General features: G+C 36.2%; 2 protein-coding genes across 3 annotated transcripts in view; one reads left to right on the forward strand and one right to left on the reverse strand.

Annotated features, from left to right (window-relative positions):
* MACROD2 (mono-ADP ribosylhydrolase 2) overlaps positions 1-26,268 on the reverse strand; it is a 1,360,465-nt gene that overhangs the window by 1,134,411 nt on the left and 199,786 nt on the right. The window lies entirely within an intron of this gene.
* On the forward strand, positions 10,573-24,615 carry FLRT3 (fibronectin leucine rich transmembrane protein 3). The gene is made up of 3 exons (XM_030557956.1): positions 10,573-10,787; positions 19,120-19,891; positions 21,567-24,615. The coding sequence occupies exon 3, from the start codon at positions 21,619-21,621 to the stop codon at positions 23,566-23,568; it is 1,950 nt and encodes a 649-aa protein (XP_030413816.1). The 5' UTR covers positions 10,573-10,787; positions 19,120-19,891; positions 21,567-21,618; the 3' UTR covers positions 23,569-24,615.

Consider the following 26,268-nt stretch of genomic DNA (forward strand, 5'->3'; position numbering starts at 1 on the left):
TTGCACTGTTTCAGTTGGACTTCCACCTCAGACATGGTAATTTCTACTTCCATATCCTTATTTCCATTAGCCACCCTGCGACTACCCAGAAGCTCCTTGTTACCTTTATTAAAAATTCCGGCAAAGAGTTTGTTTAGTTGTTGGGCCATGCCTAGATTATCTTTAATCTCCACGCTACCCTCAGTGTTTAGCAGTCCCACTTCTTTCCTTGTTTTCTTTTTATTTATATAGCTATAAAACCTTTTACTATTGATTTTAATTTCCCTTGCAAGATCCAACTCTGTTTGGCTTTTGGAAGTTTTCACTTTTTTTCCCAACACGTTCTGACTTCCAAGAGGTAGCTTTCTTTGCTCATCCATCCCATCTTCCATTCCTTGTAGGCTTTTGGCTTTCTCTTATCTTAACCTGTTTTGAGATGCTTGTTCATTCAGTTTAATCTGCAACCCTTACCTATGATATTTTTCCCCTTGGTTGGGATGCAGGCTTTGGACAGTTTCTGCAACTTTGACTTAAAGTAAAGCCTCCTCCACATTCATATCCTTGACTTCATCAGTCCAGTCCACTACCCTAATTCCCTTAATTTTTTAAAAGATAGCTCTTTTGAAATCAAGGATCCTATTTGCAGACCTATTTTTGTTTATCTTTTCATTTAGTTTAAACTGAATTCGCTCATGATCACTCAAACCAACCTTGTCTCCTACAACCAGCTCTTCGATGAGATCCTCACTACTCACCAGTACTATATCTAAAATGGCACCACCTCTTGTTGGTTCAGCAACTGTTTGGTGAAGAAATCTGTCAGTTAACACATCCAGAAAAATCTGGGCCCTACTATTATTAGTAGCACTTGTCCTCCAATCTATATCTGGGAAGTTAAAGTCTCCCACAATCACACAAATCCCAGTAGTTTTTATTTAATTAAAAATATTAAAGAGGTCTCCATCCATATCCAGTTGGATCCTGAAAGTCTATAGCACACCCCAAACAATATCCCAGGAGAGCTTCTGGTAGCCTTCTTCCTCAAAACGATTTTTATCAGAACAGATGTGGTTTTTTTCCCACTCTATTCATTCCATCCAATCAGCCTCATCATTAACATATAATGCTATTCCACTGCCTTATCTTTATTTGTTTTTCCTGAACAGCACATATCCTTCAATACCTGTACTCAAGTCACAATTATAATTCCACCACGTTTCTGTTGAAGACATCATGTGTATGACAAAATGGTAATCAGTAGTAGAGAAAAAAAGATATTTTTACAGAATTGTGAGGAATTTCAATGCATTCACAAAGTTTTCAGGAAAAGACAATGAAACTTGCATGACTCCACAGCAAGGACAGTGTCTTATTGGAATGACAATCCACTTCTCTGGGACAGCAGCTGCTGACAATCCTTGCTATACAGAGCTTGGTGTTTTCTTCTCTGTACAAGTTATCTCAGGGTTTGACTATGGTAACTCCCTTTATCTTGGCAGGACTCTTGCATGCAGCAAATTCAAAATGCAGAAACGTGTTCTGTCCTGGAGTGATCATTCATAATCATTTTACACCTGCTTTCCATTAGCTGCTCACAGAACAATGACTGACATACAAGTTTGCTTTTCTGACATATAGCGCCTTTATGTACTGAGATCCTACACCTGGGGGACCTGCTGTCAGTTTACTGTACATCCCAGGCTCCACTCTTTCTCATGACACTTCCTGATGTCAAATTGGTAGGCAAGCAAGTTTTTCCAGGGATGGCCTTAGAGGCAAGTAATGGTCAATCTTCACCATTCCTTTCAGATCTTTAAAAAAAGCCATTAATGCCATCTTCATGTGTGACAGTGCTTGCAAAATTGTTGGGAGTTGGGGTTTAGTTATAGTCTGTGTCTTTTAACAGTATTCTATTTTGTTTTTTTATTCTTTTATAGCAAACCCAGTGCTTCAGCAGGGTGAATAGCATTACTGTGGAATTTGGCAATAGTTTTAAAATAGTGTTATCATTGCTTTAAATGTCAAGCAGTGTAAACATCATGTCAGGAGAGGGAAATATTGGTAGCCATTAAGAAAAAGATGGCTGCCAGTCTGAAGTTAGATTAAAGATGTGCTGTCTGTCTCTTTACCAACACAACACCTTCTAGAAAGCATTAACTAGACATACTGAAATCCCTATGAACATTTGCAATACAAGGAAGCAATTACGTAGGCTTAGTAGCAATTTCCTAAATTAAGTAAATTTTATAAAAAAAAATTTGAAATAGAAATTATTATAGATTACCTGAAAACTGAATTTGAGTTACAGAAGTACAGAAAGCATATAAAATGACAACTGTTTTGTAGTAATATCACAGCCTAAAGAAATCACCCGAAATTTGGCAGTTCCTTCTGTGGAACTTATATATCACACAAGATATAGCCTAGAACAAATTCTTTTGAGAGTAAACACCATTCCCTAAGTACATTTACCATAGTAATGGTGGAAGACCGTAGCTATCCAGGAGGCAATGCTGCTTTTACAGCTGCTTTTGGAAGAGCATGGTATGGCAAAAGTAAAATAAATATAGTCTTCAAGCCAGCAAGGATCTCTTGCACATGCTGCCACTGCCTGTCATTCAGACTTATAACTTCTATGTTTCCAGGAGATATATCCTACTTCAAGTTTTGTCTTCACACACAGAGAAACAGTTTCACACAAAACCTGTGAACAGTGAAAAAACTCCTGGGGCTTAAAAGTTTGCATGTTTCTAAAAGGCACACATGCAGAGCCATTAAAGCAGTTCACAGGATGTCAATTTTGGCTATGCAGATTCTAGAGAGTTGGCTCATTTTAAACCTGTAATGATCACGCTGGAATGGTCCAAACTGAACGTAACTTGTTCACATAGAAGAATATAGAGTTACAATAGGTTTTTTTCCTCCTATACCCATTTTTTAAATTGTACAGGAAAGAATAAAGTAGATTTTTATATCTATCTGTATAGCAAAAATTGACAACTAACAAACACAACAATAATAGAGAGAGAGGTTTTCTTTATTGGTTGAGATTTCATTTTTTTTTAAAGATATGATTGTGCTAAAGTAAGAAGACAAGTTGTACACTCAGTTGTGACAATTCTCTCAGCTTCTCTCTATCAGTTTTCAGCTGGGGTGTGTGCCAACACTTTCATGCTAGGTTTCTGTTTTTAGTAAGTTGAACCCACCAGAATGTGTTTCAGGATTTATATACCAATGAGATGGGGTTTATAGTTCATGGCAAATTAAAAGCTTCAGTTAAAACAATTTTTCAGTTAAAAAAAAAAACAAACACAAGACTAAACTTCATTGCCACTATGAAGAGCACCATTTTTGATCTGTCCAGAAGTGTATCCAATATATATGGCAAGTGAACAGCATCTATTAGTAACATACTAATTCAGGTAGCTTTTTTGCCTTTTTTTTTTTAATACACCTCTACCTTGATATAACGCTGTCCTCGAGAGCCAAAAAAATCTTACTATGTTATAGGTGAAACCGCGTTATATCGAACTTGCTTTGATCTACCAGAGTGCGCAGCCCCCGCCCCCCGGGAATGCTGCTTTACTGCGTTATGTCCAAATTTGTGTTATATCGGGTCACAATATATTGCGGTAGAAGTGTATACACAGACACACACACATATATATATATAAATAAAGTTTAAGAGAGTCACTGTTGGGTCAAATTTGGCCCCAAATGTCAATCCTTTCACAAAACAACAAGACAGGACAAAGGTGTTGAAGACATTTTTACACACCAAGGGAAATCATTTGTGTTCATCTGAGCATTCTTCTAAGTAAGTGAAAATCAAATATTGCAGCACTGTGCTAGGACATGAAAACCTGAAAGCCAGATTATCTAGAACAGTGGTTCTCAACTTGCAGCCCATGGGCTTCTTGTGGCCCAATCAGTATAGAGCTGCAGTCCATGTAACATCTTCAGGGCCATACAGGTAGAATTGGAGGCAACCCACATAACACACTGTGGGCCGCATAAGTGGCTAGGGTGACCAGGTGTCCAGAATGACTGGTCAAAAAGGGACCCTGGAGACTCCAGTCAGCACTGCTGACTGGGTCATTAAAAGTCTGGTCGGCTTCGCAGCGGGGCTAAAGCAGGCTCCCTACCTGCCGTGGCTCCCGGAAGCAGCAGCACGTTCCCCCTCCGTCTCCTAGGCGTAGGGGCAGCCAGGTGGTTCCGCGCGCTGCCTCCGCCCCAAGCGCCAGCTCTGCAACTCCCCTTGGCTGGGAACAGCATGCAGAGTTACCTGGCCTTGCCTCCACAGAGGAGCCAGAGGGGGGACATGCCATTGCTTCTGGGAGCTGCCTGAGGTAAGCACCCCCTGTAGGCTGCACCCCTGGACCTCCTGCACGCCAACCCCCTGCCTCCTCCAAACCCCTTGGTCCCAGTTCGGAGCACCCTCATCCCCATCCCATCCCACCCCAGAGCCCACACCCCCAGACACAGCCCTCACCCCCCCATGCCCCAACCGCCTGCCCCAGCCCTGATCCCCCTCCTGCCCTTGAACCCCTCAGTGCCAGCCCAGAGCACTCTCCTGCACCCCAAATCCCTGATCCCCAGTGCCTCCCAGAGTTTGCACCATCACGCACCCACACACCAACCCCCTGAGTCAACCTGGTGAAAATGAGTGAGTGAGGGTGGGGAGACAGAACAAGGGGGGGAGAATGCAGTGAGAAGGGGTGGGGCCTTGGAGGTGGAGTGGGATGGGGGTGGAGCAAGGGTGTTCGGTTTTGTGCAAATAGAAAGTTGGCAACCCTATATGTGGCCCACAATAGTAAATAGGTCGAGAACAGAATAAAAGTGAAACTGACTAGGAATATAAAAACGCCACACCAGATCAGACCAGAAGTCCATCTTGTCCAATATTCTGCCTCTGACCAGTAACAGTTGCTTCAGAGGAACGTGCAAAAACCCTCTAGTCACAATTATGAAGTTATCTGCCCCCAGGAGAAGTTTCTCTCTAATCCCTTTTAATTAGAGATTGGTTTACAACCTGAAGGATGCAAGTTTATATCCGTTCCAAACACAAAACCACTGGAGCAAGAAAATGAGAAGCCAAGCTATCTGAGGGCTTGACTAGACGAACAGTCAGTAGGTGGCAAGCAGGGGTGTAAAGCTGCATTTCTGTAGCATGCCTCACAATAACTGTCCATCTGGGCCCTTCTACTACACGCTAAAAGTTCCCTAGTGCACTCTGATTTACTGTCAGTGTAGACAAGCCCTAACTCAGGGAACAGACTCTTAACTGTATTATGTTTATTTTAATTTGTTCACGTTGTATATTGAACAAGCTGTCTAAGACACTGATAAGTTATTTATACATTAAATAAACATAAGATATATTTATGAGTGATTTATTAAGTCTCTAATACAAAGCTCAGGACTGGGGCAATTATGGGACCATTTATTTTGTAACAACTACTATTTGAAGAAAACCATTCCATTGTTTTATCATGTTTTATTCATTGTATTCTCAATGAAAAAGGCCATTATCAACCCTAGTATGTTTGATGTAAAAAAAAAATCAATCCTACCATTTATATTTTAGTGGTACGTTTTCTGCTTTTATTTAGCCAGTCAATGAGCTTGTTTCTTTGTCAATAGGGTATCATCTGATAAGCAGCCACTGTTTATTTTCTGACTGGCCTTAGGGAAGAAGAAGAGAAGGACAGGATTACATCAGGGGCACCTCTGAATTGATGAGGCCTTTCTCCAGGGCTATTAAGGAAACTAGAAGACAGAGGGGGGAGGAGGGAGAAAATAAAAAGACAGCTGTGGTGGTTATTCTTCGGGCTTTTAAACAAACATAAAGGAGTATTTAAACTCAAGACAATTATATCCAATAAGTTACTCTGTCAGGAAAATGCACATATGGTTAAGAGTCTTCTTCACTCTTATTTTATCATCTCCACTATAGATTATCTTCTGCACTACAGGCCACATTCTGAAATCTAGAGCTGCTGCGCTGACTTCAGTGGGGTTACTCCATATATACAAAGCTGAAACTGAATGCAAAATTTAGCCATTTCCTTACTTTTGAGGGACTCATTATTTCCAAACTATATTTTAAAACAATTCACATAATTTGAAGTAAAATTCATTTAACATATTATAGGCTTATAAACTGCAAAACAATTTTGTTTCTGAAGCAATACCTACGTATATTATTCATTACCATTGTGACATTCTTCTGGTAAATTGCAACTTAAACTGTTGCTTTTCTTTCCTTCAGTTTCACTACAAATTAGTGTATTCCGGGTTTTAAATTGGGGAAAGCTACTCTGGAAATTGCTCCAACATGCCTTTAAAGCTGATCTGTTAATTAGGGACATCTTTCAATAAGCTCAACTCCACTAACACCCCATTTCACATCAGTTCATTGAGTTTCTGAAAGAATAGTAAAAGGTGGATTAGGGGTTTGTGGGGCCCTGGGCCAGAGCAAATGGGAGCCTCTCCCCAACCCTTCTGCCTGCAGTCCCCGCCCCCCTTTCCCAGCACTCCTGCCGAGGAGCTCTCTCAGGGTGCAGGGACTCCCCCTGCACCGTATTGGCCAGGGCCCCTGTGCACAGGCCCTGTTGTCCCAGTGGCTAATCTGCCACTGAGAGCAGTACTGAGCAAGTGAGTGCCACTTGTGGGAAGCTCCTAAACATTAAATGATTCCGTTTTCTCCTGCAGTCTGTTTCCTCCTGCTGGAAAACTATTTCTGGAATTGTATGCAATGTAGTTTGTAGTCCTGTCGGTCCCAGCATAATAGAGAGACAAGACGGGTGAGGTAATATATTTTATTGGACTGACTTCAAAAGCTTGTCTTTCTCTCTCACCCTAATCGAAGTTGGTCCAATTCAAGATATTACCTTGCCCACCATGTCCTTCTGGAATAACTATTTCATTCCCAATGCAAAATGCATAGGAAATCACATAGAACATGCTGAAATCAGCCTTTAGTCAAGGGCAATTTCTGGAATTGCAATCACCATCAGTACACGCAGGATGTTAAAAATACACAGTTATCACTTTGACTTGATAGTATACCTTACTTGGTGGTAATTCAGAAAGATCAAGATGAGATGACAGATCGGAGAACCATGTATGTAATACATGCATATATGTTATGAACTATGCACTTGTGTGACATAATGTGTTATGAACAGTGTATAACAAAAGTATTCTGAATTTATGACTGTTAGCCTCAAAAGCCTCCTAGATTTTTGGGCCTTAACAGTATTAACACACATCTTCCAAAAAGTAATTTCCCTATAGATATGTCAAAAGGTTTAATTTCTAATCTCCTTGTCACAAGGATTTTTATACATTAAGTATAGGTTAAGAGACCATTTTCCCCACTATCTTAGACTATTAACTTAGAAAGACATTAAATTATAACTCATTACACTTCTAAATTTTCATATATTTGCAACGCATATGCCTTTTCCTCAGATGAGCAGCTCCACTACCATTAATAGAGTTCCAGATCAAGGTCTTCAGTTTTTGCATTTTAAAAATTAACAGTCAAGTTGCTAAGCTACAAGTTTGCTGTGTAAAGAATTTGAAGTGTTCTTAAATAACAAATTTAAGAAGTCCCAATAAAAAGATAGTAATAAAAATAAGTTAATTATAGCATTTTTTAAAAAAGTTTCAGTATTCTTAGGCAGCTGTGAGCTGGTAAAATTATTTCTAATTATTTCTCAAATACCCTTTGGAATTGTTCAGGAAGATTTACTCCAATTTCTACTACTATTTTCCATAGTTGGCCAGACTTCACAGGCTAAAAGATAAAATGGGCACTCCATATCTTTTATGAACATCCCAAAGGTACATATTAAAATATAGTATTGATGTGCTGTAACATGCACCACAACCTGTTGATTGATAAAACTGGGCTAGACTTCAGAGACTATAGGAATACAACATGTTTTAAAGACGCTTTCCTAATCTTAATGGAATCTTGAGTTTTAAGAAACACTTTTAGAATACTCAGAATTCAAAATCTACCCTGAATTACCATATTCAATAGTCTTGTTTTGCATGACAACTGAACAGAGGCATGCTGCAATACAATGCCTGCATATATATACACCGCTATCTCGATATAACGCCACCCGATATAACACGAATTTGGATATAACGCAGTAAAGCAGTGCTTCGGGGGAGCGGGGCTGCGCACTCCAATGAATCAAAGCAAGTTCAATATAACACGGTTTCACTTATAACACGGTAAGATTTTTTGGCTCCCAAGGACAGCATTATATCAAGGTAGAGGTGTATATGTTAACATATATATATATATAAGTTATATATATGTTCAATATATGTTAGTATGACTGATGAGCATAGGAGGCCACAAGTAGCTCTTCCCAGGGCAAAGCCCAATGCATTTAGCACACTAGGAAGAGATTTTATTAACTGTTAAAATTAGCATTAGACAGTTTTTACCTGTTATTTTGTTGGGGAATTTGCTGACTTTGAACAAATAAATCTGCCTAGAGAAAAATTGGTGAACTGTCTAGATGAATGTCTAAAAATATTTTAAATATGTAATTATCTCAACTCTTTTCTGTTTTTATTCATAAAGTTATAGTCCATTGTATATTTAACAAAGCAAATTTTTAATATATTCAAATGAGTACTGGAATTCAGGAAATGTAGGAGAAAATTCTTGTTCCCTTAAAAGAACATTTCCATTAGGACTTCCCCTCACCCCCATATTTAAAGAAAAATGGAACATGTACCATTGTGATGTTTCAACCACATCAAAATCAGATACTGCAAATATTGGTAATGAAAAATATATTTAAATGGGAAGTTCATATTTACAAAAGGTGAATTTTGAAGATTAAAAAAATTAGCATGAAGTAAATGAACATCTTCGTTTCAGGAAAATAATAAACAACTAGAAAGTTCAGTTCTACAGTTAGACCTTATTTAAGCAATTTAAGTATCAAGTTGATAATTTCTTGTGTTCCTAGTGGTTTCCATAAGCCTTAGACTTAAAGAAATCCAGATCCCTTGCAAACTTAATGGAGCTTGGCCTTGCTGTCCTCTGATGCCACAAAAAGTGCAATCATTGAACAATTGAGGTGAACATAGCCCTTATCATGAGCTTGCCTTCTACTTTGATATCACCTAGTCTTACTGATGAATACCAGGGTCAAACTGCTGTATCAACAAGCATACAGACAAGATAAACTTAATGAAGAGAATATAATCAAATACTTATGGGAGACAGCAATTGACTGACCTCAAAGAAACAAATATTTTGAGGGAATTTTAAAAAGACAATGGAAAATGTCAACTATGCTAAATCAAATAGCACTTGTGCAAGTTAATAAACTACTAGTAAAAGGAAACTATGTAGGAAGAAATTATTAAGCAAATTTATTTTCTAAATGATGTTACTTATAAGTGAATTAAAAAGATATGAATATTCACAATGCCTTATTTGTCCTCATCTGACTTTCCTAAGAACTAAAATAAGCATCTCAAATAGGTGTTTTAGAAGATAATAAGAAAAACAATTATGCCTTTACTAATTTAATATGGACTTTGCAATGCTAATGCTTTTAAGGAAACATTATTCAAAGCTAGAGATGAATAATCTCTTATGATTCTTATGTCAACATGACCTCCCAAGGGTCCCTGCAGTTGTTTATTGTTCATCAAATGAATTACTTCATGCCCACAGTTTTTGAATGAAACCAGCACAGTCAAACATCAAATTTGTTTCTACATAGGAATGACTTTCCTTCTGAGATCTTCACCTTATTTCATGAAGTATAGCATTTGTTTACACTAGCTAATACATACAAAAACCTTTTTTGAGCAATTAACTATTTCAAAGCTCTCCCTGATTCTCTACAAATCCAAATCTACAATACATTCTCCTCAAAGTAAAAAAAAAGTCATGTCTCAAATGAGATTCCAGTAATATTTTTAGTAATTTTTTTAGTCACAAATGAAACAGATTATAAAAGGGAAATAAAAATTATTCATAAATGTTTTACTTTAAAGCTACAGATCTTGAATACTGAACAGTTTCTCGGAAGTTTATGTTATTTGACTATGTAAAAATTACGTTGACATTTTATTTTATTTTTACTCATTTAGACTCAAAGATGCAGTTGTCTTTCATTATGTAATTACATCTCATTTACAAATGTAACATTTGTTTCCATTAAGAACAGTTTCCCATTTTCTTCTGAAAAGGCATATCTACCAAAATAAGAGATTCACCCACTCTTTCTGTACAGTTATAAATCATATTCTGCAGGCATAATAATTTTAAAAGGCACTTGACTTTAATAAATCTTAGAAGTGTTAGTATTTATCAGGTTGGTTATAAACCTAATAGTACTGCCCAAGATTTCAGGTTTGGCAGATTGTGCTGTCGTTGCCTTCTACTCCCTCTAGTGTTGGTAATGCACATTCCTTGTGCGTCTGCTCATCCAGATACTCACTAAACAAGAGCCAAGATAAGACCTGCCCACTTATGACATCAGCTCTTTATTCAACCACTGCTAGGTGCAGCTTTAACTTCAGACTTTGAGGTGGGCTGTGTGCACGTAACTGGAATGCTTTCCTTCTCTCACTCCTTTGCAGCGTAGGAGAAGTGATCTGACACAGTATAAGCTCACACCATAGCTGCTATTAGCTGCTCTTGCTTTTTGTTACTGGACCTGAAATAAGGGCTTTTATTACTTCGCATAACCATTCGAAGTGGAATAACGGCTGTTGCTGCACTGTAAATAGGAATTCTTTTTCTCACCTTGCAGGTAAGCGTTTTCATTGATTTCTCCTAATTTCCTCAAAAGTTTTATATTTTACTTCCCCACTGGGAATTTTTCACGTGCAACAAGGCAAAATTTTACTATTAGAGATCAGTATGAAGATGATAAATGCAAAGTTATGATGCACTTCTACAGTGCTGTACAAATATAAGAAGTTCATTTAAAACATGGTTCATATTTAGCAATCAAGTTTCAATCGGCATACTAGCATCAATCTTTGCAAACATTGCTAAGCTGAAGGCTCTACTATTTTGCTCTAATAAAATACTAGAATATACACTATAGATACCTCACTAAAATAAAATTTAAAAAAATCGTATTTTCCAAGTCTGGCCAGTACTGCATGTGTGGTATGATCCCCTTAATAGTCGTTTTTACAGCTGTGAAAGGAAATCAATGATCCTTCAGCACATGAGTATTCAGTACATAAGGAACAAATATCTTGCTCACAGCTAGATCTGCTTCTGTATACTTAGCAATTTTTTGTGAAGGATAAACAAACAGCTACACCTAGATTTTAAAGCCTGCATTACTATCCTACGTCTGTAATTCTGAAACAAGATATTTGAGTTTTAACTGTTTAATTCAGTAGAGAGAGAATATGGTTTAAAAATATATTCCTTCCCCAATATAATGCCAAATTTCATTGCTTAGACAAATGAAGTATGTGATCTGCATAGTAATTCAATAAATCTAGTGAGACAGACTATCGAAGCTAAGCTTTAGGGCAGTGCAAAGGGACCAGATTGTTATATTCAGTAATTTTTAAAAATCCTTCTGGTGTTACACTGTATGCAGTTTAGCCATTCATTTTAAAATAGTTTTTCTCCATGACTGTATGTATTCACAATGTGAAAAAGTATTTTTCAGTTTAAAAACCGCCCCACAAAATGTTGCATGCATCACATAAAATCCCCAGTGGGGTTATGTGTTGAACAAAATGGTTGCACGCATGTTAAGAAAGAATGCAACAGGCCCTGGTTTTCTTAGAAACCACATTAAAAACAAAAAGAAAGGAAAAATGACAGTTGCCTGATACTCCTTTCTATGGACCCGATATGTCTAGCTTTTATAAACTTTGCTCTATGTTTTCCCATGTTACTCAGTAAGTTATTAATTTTACTTTCCATTTTTCCAAGAGTGCATAATATATGCTATTACATAGAAGCAAGTTGTTTTAACATCCGGAGGAGATTTTATCATGCAAATATATTTTTCTGATTCAGCTAACATTTCTCTAAGACTGAAGCATGGGCAAAAACCAAACAAACTGTGGAAAGAGGATGCTCTTTGTATTTTAGATATTTTATTTAAAGTAGACTTTTACTCTCTGACGGCAAATAATTTGATTGAGCACATCTCTGACACATCAAGGCAAAGTTGCTAGAGTGTTACAAATGTATTACAATGACAATGAATGCATATAATTAACTAATTAATGAAGGGTATTGTTAGTCATAGATTACTAATTTGGTTTGAACATAAAAGTCACTTCTCTCCCTTTTTTAAGGCATTAATTCTGGTCAGTTCACAATGTACTATTAAACACTTTCTATACATCAATACTAGTAAAACGCAGAATCATTCCACAATTCAAGTTGCTCTTACAAAGAAATTGTCACACTGATTTCAGGATGCAAGGTCTGTTCCCTAATTATCTCTTGGAAATAAAACAAATGTGGATATTCCTTTTCTACCATAAATTCTCAGTGGTTAAATGAGACCATGTTTAAAAAAATGGTTAAAATTTTGCAGCTCTCTGACTTTAATAAGCTATTAATTATCTTTAGCCCCATTTTCTTTGCTAGACTGTACTGCCCAAACAGATAGAAATTCCAGTTAGGCTTGCCATCTACTGCCTCAGGATATGGAGTCTTAATGAACCTTTCTTTGTGGCAAGATGAAACATGCAAACATCAATTTAAGTAAAGAGAAAAACAATTGTCTGCTCTAAAAAACAAAGATCCATATGTATTTTTCTTGTCAATATATGTCACCTCCTAACTGACTCACTTGGTAGGTGAATTTTTTTTTTTTTGTTTTTTCCTCTCAACCTGAAAAATTTAAGGTTAATTTAATTTCTTCCAAAAACCTTTCACCACTCTTTAGTTTAAAAGCCCTCACCTTTGTTTAAACTATTTCAGATTCAGAAGTTTCTAGCTACCATACAGTCCTGGTTTATAAAAAGCCAATTAACTGAAAATATAGATAGTTGGTTCTATATAGCAATTGTGTTAATTCTATTAATGAGAATTTCAGTTTTTCCTCAAAATTTTATTCTTCTTCTAACAGGCATATATTCCCTCTATTCTGTGACGTACCCTTCCCCAGGAACTGTGATCACCCCTGGTCACAGGCCCCATTTATAAAATATTAAATTGATCTCTTACATTTTCTTAAATTTGTACTATTTAGTTCTACTAACATTCTCTCTGAGAATGACCAGCTAAAACACCACGATTAATTAAATGAACATGGGAAGTAAAGTTCAGTAAAATCTTTCAAAGACTGATTTTTTTTTTCCCTTGGAGGCCTCCACTGTTTTTCTCAACAGGAGGCTTTGTTGTAATTAAAGCAGAGAAAACTGGACAGCAGCAAAAAACATCTGACTTGTGGCTCTTAAAAGCAGACTTTTTGTAGTGTGTACCACCCCCCAGTGGGCAAAAACTCTGTAGTAAACTCACAGCAAGCCTTAATCTTCAGAAAAACAATGTGTTATTTTTACAGCAAGAACAAATAAAGATGTCTCCCTGATTCATTTATTTTTTTATAATATCTTTGCAATGAACTGTTTTAGTTGAAACTGATGATTTAAGGCAGTGATGTCTACCCAACTAAATTATTGTTGTATTACAGTTTGCACACATTTTCATTACAACAATTTTTAATGCCTTCAACTGGTAGAAGGACATCTTTTTCACTTTCTAGCGGGACACATTTATGTTAATAGCTAATATTTCTGAAGTTTTTACTCAATAATTCCTTCACAACAGAAGACTGCAGATATCATTTTCAAGACTGCCTAAGCAACATTAACATAAGCAAGCATGTACACTTATTTTGATAAGTAGCTGAAATGATCACAGTAGACTGGTATCCTGAATTAAGCTTTTAGTAAAGAAGACATTATGTACCACAAACCATGCCCCCTTCATTAAGGGCTGATAAATCTGATCGCATAATTACTTGAACATTTTCACCAAGTTCATTTTATATATTGGAGAGCACTTTAATCAGTCAATAGCTACCAAACCAAACAACTAAGACGATCAACAACTATTCCTAAGTGGAAAAGAAACAAAACATTGAAGCTTATCTATGAGCTAAACAGTATTTAGTATATACATAGCCTCTTGTTATACCTCAACTTCAGAGCTAGGCATTTGTTAAACCCCTTCCAGATAGTATTCCACTTAAATTTAACAAGGGAAAAAATTGGTTTTATTGGGAGACAATGACAGCATTTGTTCTCTCTTCCTTCACTTCACATGTAGACAAGTTACCTTAGCAGCAACTTTGAAAAGAAAACCTAGAAGGCATATTAGGTTAAGGCCAGAGAGTACAACTCCCACCCCTCCTGAGTGCTATTTTATTTCTGTTTTCAAATTTACCATATCAAAGCTGTAGAAGTAAAGCACATAAGTTTATTTCAAATAAGTACACTTCTACCGAACTCTGAACTTTTCAAGCTAACAGCAGCAAATTTGCATTTCTGATTTAAGTAAATAGTAGCAAAAATACTAGCCACAAAAAAAATTCAGAGAATATTAACTGAAAACAAATATTTCTTATGCCACTTTTCTTCCACCAATGAATACTGATTTTGCTACTACTTTATGCCATGCAAAAGAGGCAGAAAGTAATCCTTATAATCATTATCCATTTCCAGTCAAGTTAAAGCTAATATACTCTCCATGAAATTTAATTTTTGTTTTCAAGAAACTTGATTTAGTTTTACAAACAGAAGTACATGAAGCAGTCTCAGGTTCATTCACTGTCAGCCCTGGGGAAGGTGGGGGGGGGGGAGAGAATAAATTCTTTTCAGCATTTAAAATTGATTTTCCATAAGCCAAAGAAAAACCTTATTCAACGGGAAAAGACAGAACCCAAACAAAAATCATACTTGCACTTCAGCAAAACCTTAAATTCTTTGGCCCTCATGAGAATAGTTAGAGGTCCTTCTGCTTGCCTAACATTAAACAAAAGAATGGGGCACCTTCCTGAAATATGATGATCCTGGAAATTTCAATTACTAGACAGGGTGCTTAGAAAGCATTTTGCTGTCGCTGTTAACTAAGTCTGAGTAGAACATTCAAGAAAACAATGCCTACACTTTGTTTTATATACAGTTGAGTACTATGTGCACTTTTAAAAAACTTCTTCAAGCTTTTTAAGAGCAAGTAAGGCCTTTGTAAACTAGCTATTTAACCCAAGTTTCTAAATTGGACACATATACAATGGACAACTCAATAACTTTTACAAATAAAAAACAAGTTACATTAAACACATTTTTTCTTTTGCTATCCATTTCAAATTACATTTATTTAGAATGGTGGAATATAAAGTAAATGAAATGATACTGTGAAATTTAAATGTTTTGAACTATCAAATTTGTACTCAAACGCTGAGTTAATTCTATATGTCTTGTCATCCTGGTTACATTTATAGCCTAAAAATACTGCTTATCAAATTATCAAACCATTGTTTTAGATATTAGGGAGAAAATAAATCATAGGCTTTCATGGTACAGGGTTAAAATAAAATAAAAAAATAGGGGCAGGGGAGCATTTGGCAACCTAAATTGAAGTCAAGCTTAACAGGAAATAAAACAATTCTAGATTTTATGCAAACTTTTAGCAAAGTTTGGAAGAAAGTTGTATGTTTTTTTGGTTTTTTTTTTTAAAGTTAGCATTTGACAATGTTCCAGCATCATTTTAATATACCTTTATTCTTTTTGCCTGTCTACAGAAAAAAGTGCACCTATTTATAATACAGACTTCAAGTTTGATGTTTCCCTTTCATAGATGAAAGTGTCGTGACACAAGACATTTTTTTTATATAATGCAAGTTACTTTGAATATTTTAAAATGAGATCTCTGAGCAATTTGTTTGCCCCAGTGAAGCTTCATTGTTGGAATAAGTACACGGAAGGCTTCTCATACATTATCAATAGCTGTATTACATATGCACAGATAATAGTGTCTCAATAAAAGAGAAAGTTTGCTATCCTAGCAAGGGCTATGAAAAAATTCAGTTTAGTACTAAGTGTACTTAAAACTTCCATTCATAATTGTTCAGATAAATTACTTTTGTTACCAGAGACTGATTTATGCATTAAGAAGAAAAATTTATTTATAAAGCTTGTATTTTAAACTTTCCCTCTTTTCTCTTAAGAGTTCCCCCTCCCAACCCCCCAAAATTAATAGCTTCTTTCAAAACCATGGGTCCATGAAACCTCCCAATTTGATGTTGTGGAAACCTGGCCACAGTGTCTGTACCAGTGGGGGTCATTTTTCTTTTAATCCTGCAGGCCAGGCTACAATGACTTGATGTCAGGGAATATGTAGAGACAGTTCAAAAAGAGGGAAGTCTGAGCCATGGCAGCAGAATTCCCCTCTTCTATGTAGACAGATCACTGCAGCCTTTGATATGCAAAAACACTGTTTTCAGCTATAGCTTCAGATGTAAAAGGGAAATGCAAGATATCAAACACAATCAAATCCTGAAGAAAACTGTTCTCAGTTTAAGTAAAGGGAGGAGGGAGGTATAAACTTAATCCACATATTTGAAACAGTGTCTTTTTCTCCAAAGAGACCTGTATTTTTCCCTCTCTTTTGTTTTGATGTAATTTCCAGAGAAGGGATAAAGAATTCCAGGAACTTAATGAGCTTTAGGGTTTTCAGTTTAATCCTACATTGCCAGTAGTACAATAGAGGCAATAAACGAGCGTTTGCATGTCAAATGAAGCAAAGAGGAAACAGTTTAGAATTTGAAAAGGTAAAACAAATACATTTATCGTCTTTCTCCACACAATTTGGAACTTTTTTCCCCCCTCTTTCTTAGGAGTAAATGTTTAGAAACTAATTGATACACATTTTTACAGTTTAACCTTAGCACTATATTTACCATTAAAAGTTCTAATTAAAAGCAATTATCTGCTATCTTTTATTAAGAGTTTCAATTAGTACAGACTTCAAAAGCACTTTAAAACAAGCTTTTATTCCTTTCTCTGCCTGCCCTTCCCCCTGCCTTTCAGTATATGCCACCATTTTTTAAAACTACTTTTCCGTACCATATCATGTGAGAGCCAGGGGGATTTCATTTTTATATAGATTAGATAATTAACTATATTACAAATTTAGGAATACAAGCCACAGAAGCTATATAGAACAAAATATTTACAGGCATTATTTGAGCTGAAAGATTCTTTGGGATTTTTTATATTTATTTTCCAGTTTACAAAACAACTTGCAATACGAGTTAGTAATGCCATAAGAAACATAAGCAATTCTATATTTTATTTTTCCAAAATGTACTCACATATTACCATTTTATTTAACGTACTGCATTAAGTTAAAAAATAAAAACATTTCTAACTGTTACTCTAACAATAGCCACATTTAGAGAGACAAGGTGGGTGAGGCACATTCAGAGACCCAGGGTGATCTAATATCTTTTACTGGACCAACTTCTGTCTGTGAAAGAGACAGAGCTCTTCAGAAGAAGTTGGTCCAATAAAAGATATTACCTCACCCACTTTTTGTCTCTAATATCCTGGGACTAACACAGTTACAACAACACTGCAAACAACAGCCACATTTGTCAGTTTAAGTCAATATTTTCATTACTGCTGAAACAAGGAGGGAAAGGAAACACCGAGAATTAAAACTACAATTATTAACATAACTCTACTCCTCAGTGGACATTTGCATTACTCCTATGCGAATACTTCAGGATAGTGTCCATAGTTAGATTTCAGAAAATAAATGAATACATATTTACAATGGTTTACCACCAACGTCTACAGTGGAGATGCTCTTGATTTACATAGGTTAACAGATAGAATCAGGCGCGTACCATTCCACTTTCAAGATTCAAAAGTCAAAATGAATATATCTGCCCTTTAAAAAAAATGTTAATACGTACAATAATTAACCAAATCTCTGATTGGATCTAATATTTTATGGTAGACTAGAAGCAGCTCTACTTTCCCTCAGCTTCTTAAAATGGGGACCTGAGCAGCCATTATTCTACATACATTTTAATTTTGAAGCAGATGCTCAGCTTTTTGGAATCCATGTCATTACTAAGTGGAGAAGCAAACTGCAGTTACAGCATTATTATTTCTTAAATTTCAGGGTGAAGTATTTCCATTTTCTACATGGACTTATAGTCCATGTACTCTTAAGCATCTGACCAGATGACCCTTGACCCTTCACAGTAGAGATAAGATTCCAGCAGAAAAATACAGTCTAAAACAATCTGATATTATGCTTCCATCATGAAATCTGTACAGCCAGACCAAACGTTGTTTCTTTAGATATAACATTCCTTACTCCCTAGCACCTAGCATGTTTGAAACTGCAGTAAAGTAGCATCGTAATTGTATTATTACAGCATAGCACTGATTCTAAATAATTACCTCATGGCAAGATACTTCAGATGTAATAAAATAGCTTAAAGTTTTAACGATATTGTATATTTTAATATATATTATACAGAACTCACACCATAACCATGAACATCTCTCCATCCTTATAGGATGAAATAATGCAGAAGTCTAAGCATTCACACAATTTGAAAATACTGTATCTGTTATTGAGGTAAAATTTTAACAGTACTTAGACCCAGCCTTTCCATCTGTCATACAGTAACTACTCAACAGTATTTCTCATATTTTATGTTTAAAACCAAGAAGAGGATTAACCTGTTCCCTCAGTTTAGCAAGAATGAAAACCGAGACAGCAGTAGTATGCAAAGTGTTCAATGAGACTGGACTTCTATTTGTAAACAAATGGAATACATGTCACGATTTCTTTACAGTCTGTTGATTAAAGCTGATTTCAATTACTATCATGCTGAGACTAATATAACAAAATAGCTAAAGAAAAATCCCAATAAATGTGAAATGAGACAACAGAATATCTGTTAGCTATTCCACCCATTTTGCTGAATTACCAACATACTAAGGTAACAAGATATATTGGTTATGTAAATAATAAATGTAGCTCAAATTGTATAAAGAAAACAGTTCAGCATTTATTTGTATGCAAGTGTCCATTGTTGTTATTCATTTAAAATCTGTTTACTTTCGCAGGAAATTAACAGCTTAAAGGACACTTTATAAGAGGAGTGGTTTTTTTAAAGAAGGAATTAGCATGTTCCTGTTTCTTCAGAAGAATATTAAATGAATTAAAGAAAAACAATCTATTGTAAAATAACTCATATGGTTATAGAGCATGAGGAAATATTTTCTGCATTGGAAATTTTGAGCAAGTGTTCAGAAGTGAAAGTTGGAAGCCGTTCTTTCACAGCAGGTGTGGATTTGTCAGAATGTAGCTACTGTACGAAGTTTATACTTGGATAATTTGGGACAGAACCTCCCTTTTTTTTTTTCTTGGACCTTCTGAAGAGGCTATCATTCAAGTTGCAACATAATGAATTATTTCCATCATGTGGAGCTGAAGTTACTAGCTTTGACTACTACGCTATACAGCAGAGTTTGTAAGAAATACAAGGAAATCAATTTCTGTTAAGGGCTTACGCAAAACAAAAGAGACTCTTCATGCACAGACTTTGAAGAACAAAATAGAAATCTCACTCCTGCATCGTGACAGGAAGTTGAAGCTTTTCTTCTCCACAACCTGGTGTGCTTATGTACCATGATAAACCTTTGTTGGAATGTTCACTGAATACGGTGGAACTAGTCATAAAGCATCTACTACCAACAACAATCACTTGAGTAAACACAGTCAAGGAAAACCAGCTGCATGGAATAAACCATAAGACTCCAGAAGTCATTCTCCTCAGTAAAAAAATTGTTTATTGGATTTCTGCAAGCAGAAAGTTTACTCATCCTTTTAAATAAGGTAAGATCAATAATAATGTGGGGGTTTCTTTAGTTTGAGAGAATAAAATGCCATTAATAAATAAATCTGCAAGAGAGGAGATCATGACATCATATAATGCATAGGTGATGTTAGAAATTTTCAGCATCCTAATTACAATGATAACTGAATTATGTTGTCCTAGAATTTATAAAAATATTAATTGCTTGAGTAGAATGTACAAACAAATATTACCAGAATCTAGTTCTAATCCCAACAGTTCATGTATAGCGTCTACACTGCACACTCTGAATTAATAAAATGTGAAAATGTCAGTAAACCTGTCAAATAGTCGCTTATTGGCATACTGCTTAGTTAGGAGACTTTTGAGAATGACAAATATTTAAACACTAAATTAAGCATGTAATGAAATATTCCATCCAATCACCTGGAAAAGTATAGTCCTAGCGGTTATGTAAACCACTCCCAAGCTACATACCAGCTCCTTGGGTCTCACACTTTTGAACATTACTTTTTTTTTTTTTTTTAACATATCAAGGGCAATAACATGATTGATTACAACAACATGAGGCAGATCAAAGACTGAGGAGGCTGTATTTGGTCACTTCTCTTTTGTTCACACACTGATTATTTAAAAGGTAATTTAGGACTCTTCAGAACTTTTGGAACTGTTATTTAGGAAGGGTTTTGTTATTCTCTAAGGGCTTGTCTCCACTTACCGGTGGATCGACACTGTGGAGATCGATCTACTGGAGGCCAATTTAGTGGGTCTAGTGAAGACCCACCAAATTGACCGCAGATCACTCTCCTGTTGACTCTGGTACTCCACCGGAATGAGAAGAATAAGGAGAGTCAATGGGAGAGTGTCTCCCATCGACATAGCGTAGTGTGGACCCTGCAGTAAGTAGATCTAAGCTACATCAATGAGTCATGCTACTAACGTAAATCAAATTGCGTAGCTTAGGTCGACTTTCTCCCTTAGTGTAGACCTGGCCTAAGGGACCTATATATATCACCCAACTGATCTGAATGTAAAATTTAGACAAGATTTTGTCTTGAAGTGAGCTTCCAAGATGAATAAATACTAAGCCCATGTCCAGACTAACCCGTGGCATCGGCGGGTTAAAATCGATTGCTCGGGGATCGATATATCGCGTCTAGTCTGGACGCGATGTATCGATCCCCGAGCACGCTTACATTGATTCCAGAACTCCATCAACCCGAACTGAGTTCCGGAATTGACATGGAGAGCCGCGGACATCAATGCCACGCCGTCTGGACGGGTGAGTACCTCGATTTTAGAAATTCGACTTCAGCTACGTTATTCACGTAGCTGAAGTTGCGTATCTAAAATAGATTTTAATACCCTAGTCTGGACGTGGCCTTAGATGGGAATGAAGTAATCTGAGAAGAAACTCTCTCTTTTCTTTACACATAGAATGTGTAGTATTTGTTAGAAGGTAATGTACAAATCAAACATAGTTGGGTTATATTCAAGTTACTGTATAATACTAAACCTATAAACCAAACTAAGCACAATTAGTGTAAGAAATGAAATTAAACTGTTCTTCAGTTCAGCTAAAACTCAAAGTTCACAATACAACTACACATTTCAGATGTCTTCGGTAATTTGAAAGTGGTTTTTTCATTGCAGTTCCTTGACTAGTAATCTGGATAATATTGTTCTTTTTTCCAGGTTGTTGAAGACCAGAAAACTAGACTGTGTACAAATCTCATTGTTCCTGACCATGATCAGTGTAACTTGGAATATCTTCCTAATTTGGACTAAGATAGGGCTGTTGCTTAAAATGGCACCTCATTCTGTCAGTGCCAAATCATGCCCATCGGTGTGTCGCTGTGATGCAGGTTTCATTTATTGTAATGATCGTGAATTGACATCCATTCCTACAGGAATTCCACAGGATGCTACCACCCTCTACCTTCAGAACAATCAAATAAATAACGCTGGGATTCCTTCAGACCTGAAAAACTTGCTCAGGGTAGAGAGAATATACTTGTATCACAACAGTTTAGATGAATTCCCTACCAATCTCCCTAAGTATGTTAAAGAACTGCATTTGCAGGAAAATAACATAAGGACCATTACTTATGATTCACTTTCACAAATTCCTTATCTGGAAGAATTGCATTTGGATGATAATTCAGTTTCTGCTGTTAGTATTGAAGATGGAGCTTTCCGGGACAACATCTATCTCAGACTACTTTTTCTCTCTCGAAATCACCTTAGCACCATTCCCTGGGGTCTGCCTAAAACGATAGAAGAGCTGCGCTTGGATGATAATCGTATTTCCACAATTTCAGAGGTGTCTCTTCAAGATCTTACAAATCTAAAACGTCTCGTTTTAGATGGAAATCTTTTAAACAATCATGGATTAGGAGACAAAGTCTTCATAAATCTACTCAATCTAACAGAACTGTCATTGATCCGCAATTCCCTTACAGCTGCTCCCATAAATTTGCCAGGCACAAACCTAAGAAAGCTTTATCTTCAAGAAAATCATATAAATCGTGTACCACCTAATGCTTTCTCTGACCTAAGGCAGTTGTATCGACTAGATATGTCCAATAACAATCTAAGCAATTTACCTCAGAGTATCTTTGATGACCTGGACAACATAACTCAATTGTTTCTTCGTAACAACCCATGGTACTGTGGATGCAAAATGAAATGGGTCCGTGACTGGCTTCAATCATTGCCTTTAAAAGTTAATGTACGTGGACTGATGTGTCAAGCACCAGAGAAAGTGCGTGGAATGGCTATCAAGGACCTCAGCACAGAGCTATTTGATTGTAAGGATGATAATACTGTAAGCACTATCCAAATTACTACTGCAATACCAAACACATTATACCCTGCCCAAGGGCACTGGCCAGTTTCTGTGACCAAACAGTCAGACATAAAGACTCCCCATCTAAACAGAAACTACAGAACCACAGCAAGTCCAGTACGGAAAATCATTACAATCATTGTGAAATCTGTAAGCACCGAGAGCATTCATATTTCTTGGAAAGTTGCACTACCAATGACTGCTTTAAGACTGAGCTGGCTAAAAATGGGTCACAGCCCTGCCTTTGGATCTATAACTGAAACAATAGTTACAGGAGATAGGAGTGACTACCTACTTACAGCCCTTGAGCCAGAGTCACCATACCGTGTATGTATGGTTCCCATGGAAACCAGCAACATCTATCTGTCTGATGAAACCCCTGTTTGTATAGAGACTGAAACAGCGCCTCTTAAAATGTACAATCCTACAACAACCCTAAACCGAGAGCAAGAGAAAGAACCTTACAAAAATTCAAATTTACCTTTGGCTGCCATCATAGGTGGTGTGGTAGCACTAGTAGCTATTGCACTGCTTGCGTTAGTGTGCTGGTATGTTCACAGAAATGGATCCTTGTTTTCAAGGAACTGTGCATACAGCAAAGGACGGAGGAGAAAAGATGATTATGCTGAAGCTGGAACTAAGAAGGACAACTCCATCTTAGAAATCAGGGAGACTTCTTTTCAGATGATACCAATAAATAATGACCAAGTGTCCAAGGAGGAGTTTGTAATACATACCATATTCCCACCTAATGGAATCAGTCTGTATAAAAACAACCACAGTGAAAGCAGCAGTAACAGAAGCTACAGAGACAGTGGTATACCAGATTCAGATCATTCACATTCATGATACTGAAGGAAATAATGGACAAGAAAGAGTGACTATAAAGGTTGATGTTCTACTGCAAAACACTGGATTAAAAGACTGAAAAAGCAATGTACTGTACATTTGCCATATAATTTATATTTAAGAACTTTTTATTAAAAGTTTCCAATTTCAGGTTACTCCTGCAATTAATGCAGTGGGGATACCTGACCACAATTCTCTATTTTAGTACTTTTTAGTAATTTGTACTGTATTTTCCTTGCTAATATTGAAGTTACAGCCCATTTAACTTTTGTGTTCTACTGAGTAAGATGACTTGTTGACTGTGAAAGTGAATTTTCTTGCTGTGTTGAACAATCAGGACTTTGCATTCATTTAAGATCCTTGTAAGTATAAGCACAGGCCATTTTTCACTTTGGTATTAATAAAATATTAAACCTGGCAGACAGAAGAGATGAAAAAGTGGTTGCAAAAATTCTTAGAACTATAATGTTGGGTCTATCTGTAAACCACGACAATACTCAATAAACAAAAATGTGCGTGGTAATGGGCAATATCAGCTGTCTGGATATATCCATTTTAACAACAGTGAAATGAAGCCAATTTGTCATCTGCATGAAACTGAAGCTGTTGACATGAAAGCAAAAGTTTGAGACCTAGGCAATTAATGAAACTCCTCACAAGGCTTCAAGAATACACTACCACCACAAGCCAAAGGGCACATTTAACTTCTATTTCTCAAAAATCTGGAAGTCTATATATTATGGAGAACACGATGATAGCTGATCATAGCAATCTGAGGGAAAATTTTAGTACCTGCACTTGAAAGAAAATATGCTAATAGTTCCACACATTAGAAAACATATCATTATGAACAAAACTAAAATAAAGCTTCAACCAGTTTTGAGACATGATGGTAAATGGTTAATTGTACAATTGCTAAATATGGAAATAAAATTCTTACTTCTAAAGCATATAAAAAACTACAGACTACAAGTGTATTAAATATACTTAGGACTTGGCAGAATTTGATTTTTTTTTATAATTTCAACAGAAAATCTCAATTTTTTAACATTTTTTCAATTTATATCTATTTAAATTTTCACAGTTGTGCAAAATTATGGATTCTAAGCATTTTTATGATTTTTATTCATTTAAATTTCATGGTTCCAGGAAATTTTAGGGTATGTGTCAAACAATGGAGGGGCCGAGGGGTCAGGCAATTATTTAATGACTTTAGACATTCAGATTAAAACATTTAAATATACAGAGTACAATATCCTTAAATCAAATTAAGTTCTCAAGCAGCATTTTTCTTACTTTGCCTGTCTGTAAATTTTGATGATCATCAATGGCAATATTTTTCATCCGTTTGTGTATGGCCAAATCAACATTTAACGACATTTACCAATAAAATACAAATCCTTCCAATCCTAATCCTTCCAAACCTAAATATACTTCCGCTACAGTCAGGAATACTGCCCATTACTGTCACAAATTTCTGCAAACAATAATACATTTGTAAGATAACAATTCCTTTTGAATTGTGAAGTATTTAATGTTTTAACCCACGCCACTCTTTTTTGTTGCCATAATCATTTATTTTTGCAAATGAAAACCAAAGTGCATTGTACGCCCTTTGGCCAGTCTTGTATGTGCCTTGATCCAATGCTATGTGTATTCAGCTTTTAAAAATAAATTGGTAACAATTTTTTCATACATACTTAAGTATGAAAAACATTGGTCTTATTGCTGAATAAAATGTAAAAATAAGTACAGAACAATGTGTTTTGCTTTTCCTAACTGATGTGCAAAAAAAGCAGTTAAAAAATTACAAATGGAGGCTGTGCACTAGTAACAAATCCAATAGGAGGCAATTACTTTCCAGGTCACGAACTTCAACTGCTTCTTTGTCAAGCAGAGTGCCACAGTGTTTGGCTGGGATTTTTTTTTAATCACTTTGAAAACAGGATGTCACTTAACTCAATAACTATGATATTAATGACAGAAGGTAGGCAAGACATAGTCTGTTATCTCTGTCAAATACAAGAATGTACTCAATTATAAAAAATTTTTAGACATTAATTAACTGGAGCTACAGAGATGGAGCAGAAGAACAATATAAGGTAAAGCACAGTATGAGTTTAGAGACTTTCAAAATAGACATTCAAGTGCCTAAATATATCTTTTGGATGGCATTTCTGCAGAGAGGAAGAATGCACAGAAAGTAAAATTCATCACTTTTAAGAATGTTTTTGTAACAGCAGCGCACTTGGAATGCAATACAATGCTCAATTGATAAAAATGTGACTTCTGTTTTTGCTACTGAAACCCAGTCTGGAGTAAGAGGCCCACCTCTACAGATGTGTTATTCTTGCAAATTGATCAATTTCCAGACGTAACATATTTCTCTCTCTTACACTCCCACTGGTTGACCATTTACCCAGAAGCCTTAAAACTTATACAGATTTTCCCTTAACAATGGCTGGAAGAAGCCAAAAAAATTACAATGAAGGTAAGGTTTGATTGGTTCAATAGACAAATCTGTTCCTCCTCCCAGTCAACTCCACCCTTCTAACTTTTCAGACACACCTAAGGCTTACAATAAAATGTGTTACAGTATTTCCTTTCATCTTGATTTCAAGTTGTAGCCTGGTATACATCTCCCCAATCTGTCAGCCTCACAATGCCTTCACACCACTGGGAGTTCACTTCCTTTTCAGC

The sequence above is a fragment of the Gopherus evgoodei genome, chromosome 3 (genome assembly GCF_007399415.2).
Source record: "Gopherus evgoodei ecotype Sinaloan lineage chromosome 3, rGopEvg1_v1.p, whole genome shotgun sequence".
Classification (NCBI taxonomy): Eukaryota; Metazoa; Chordata; order Testudines; family Testudinidae; genus Gopherus; species Gopherus evgoodei.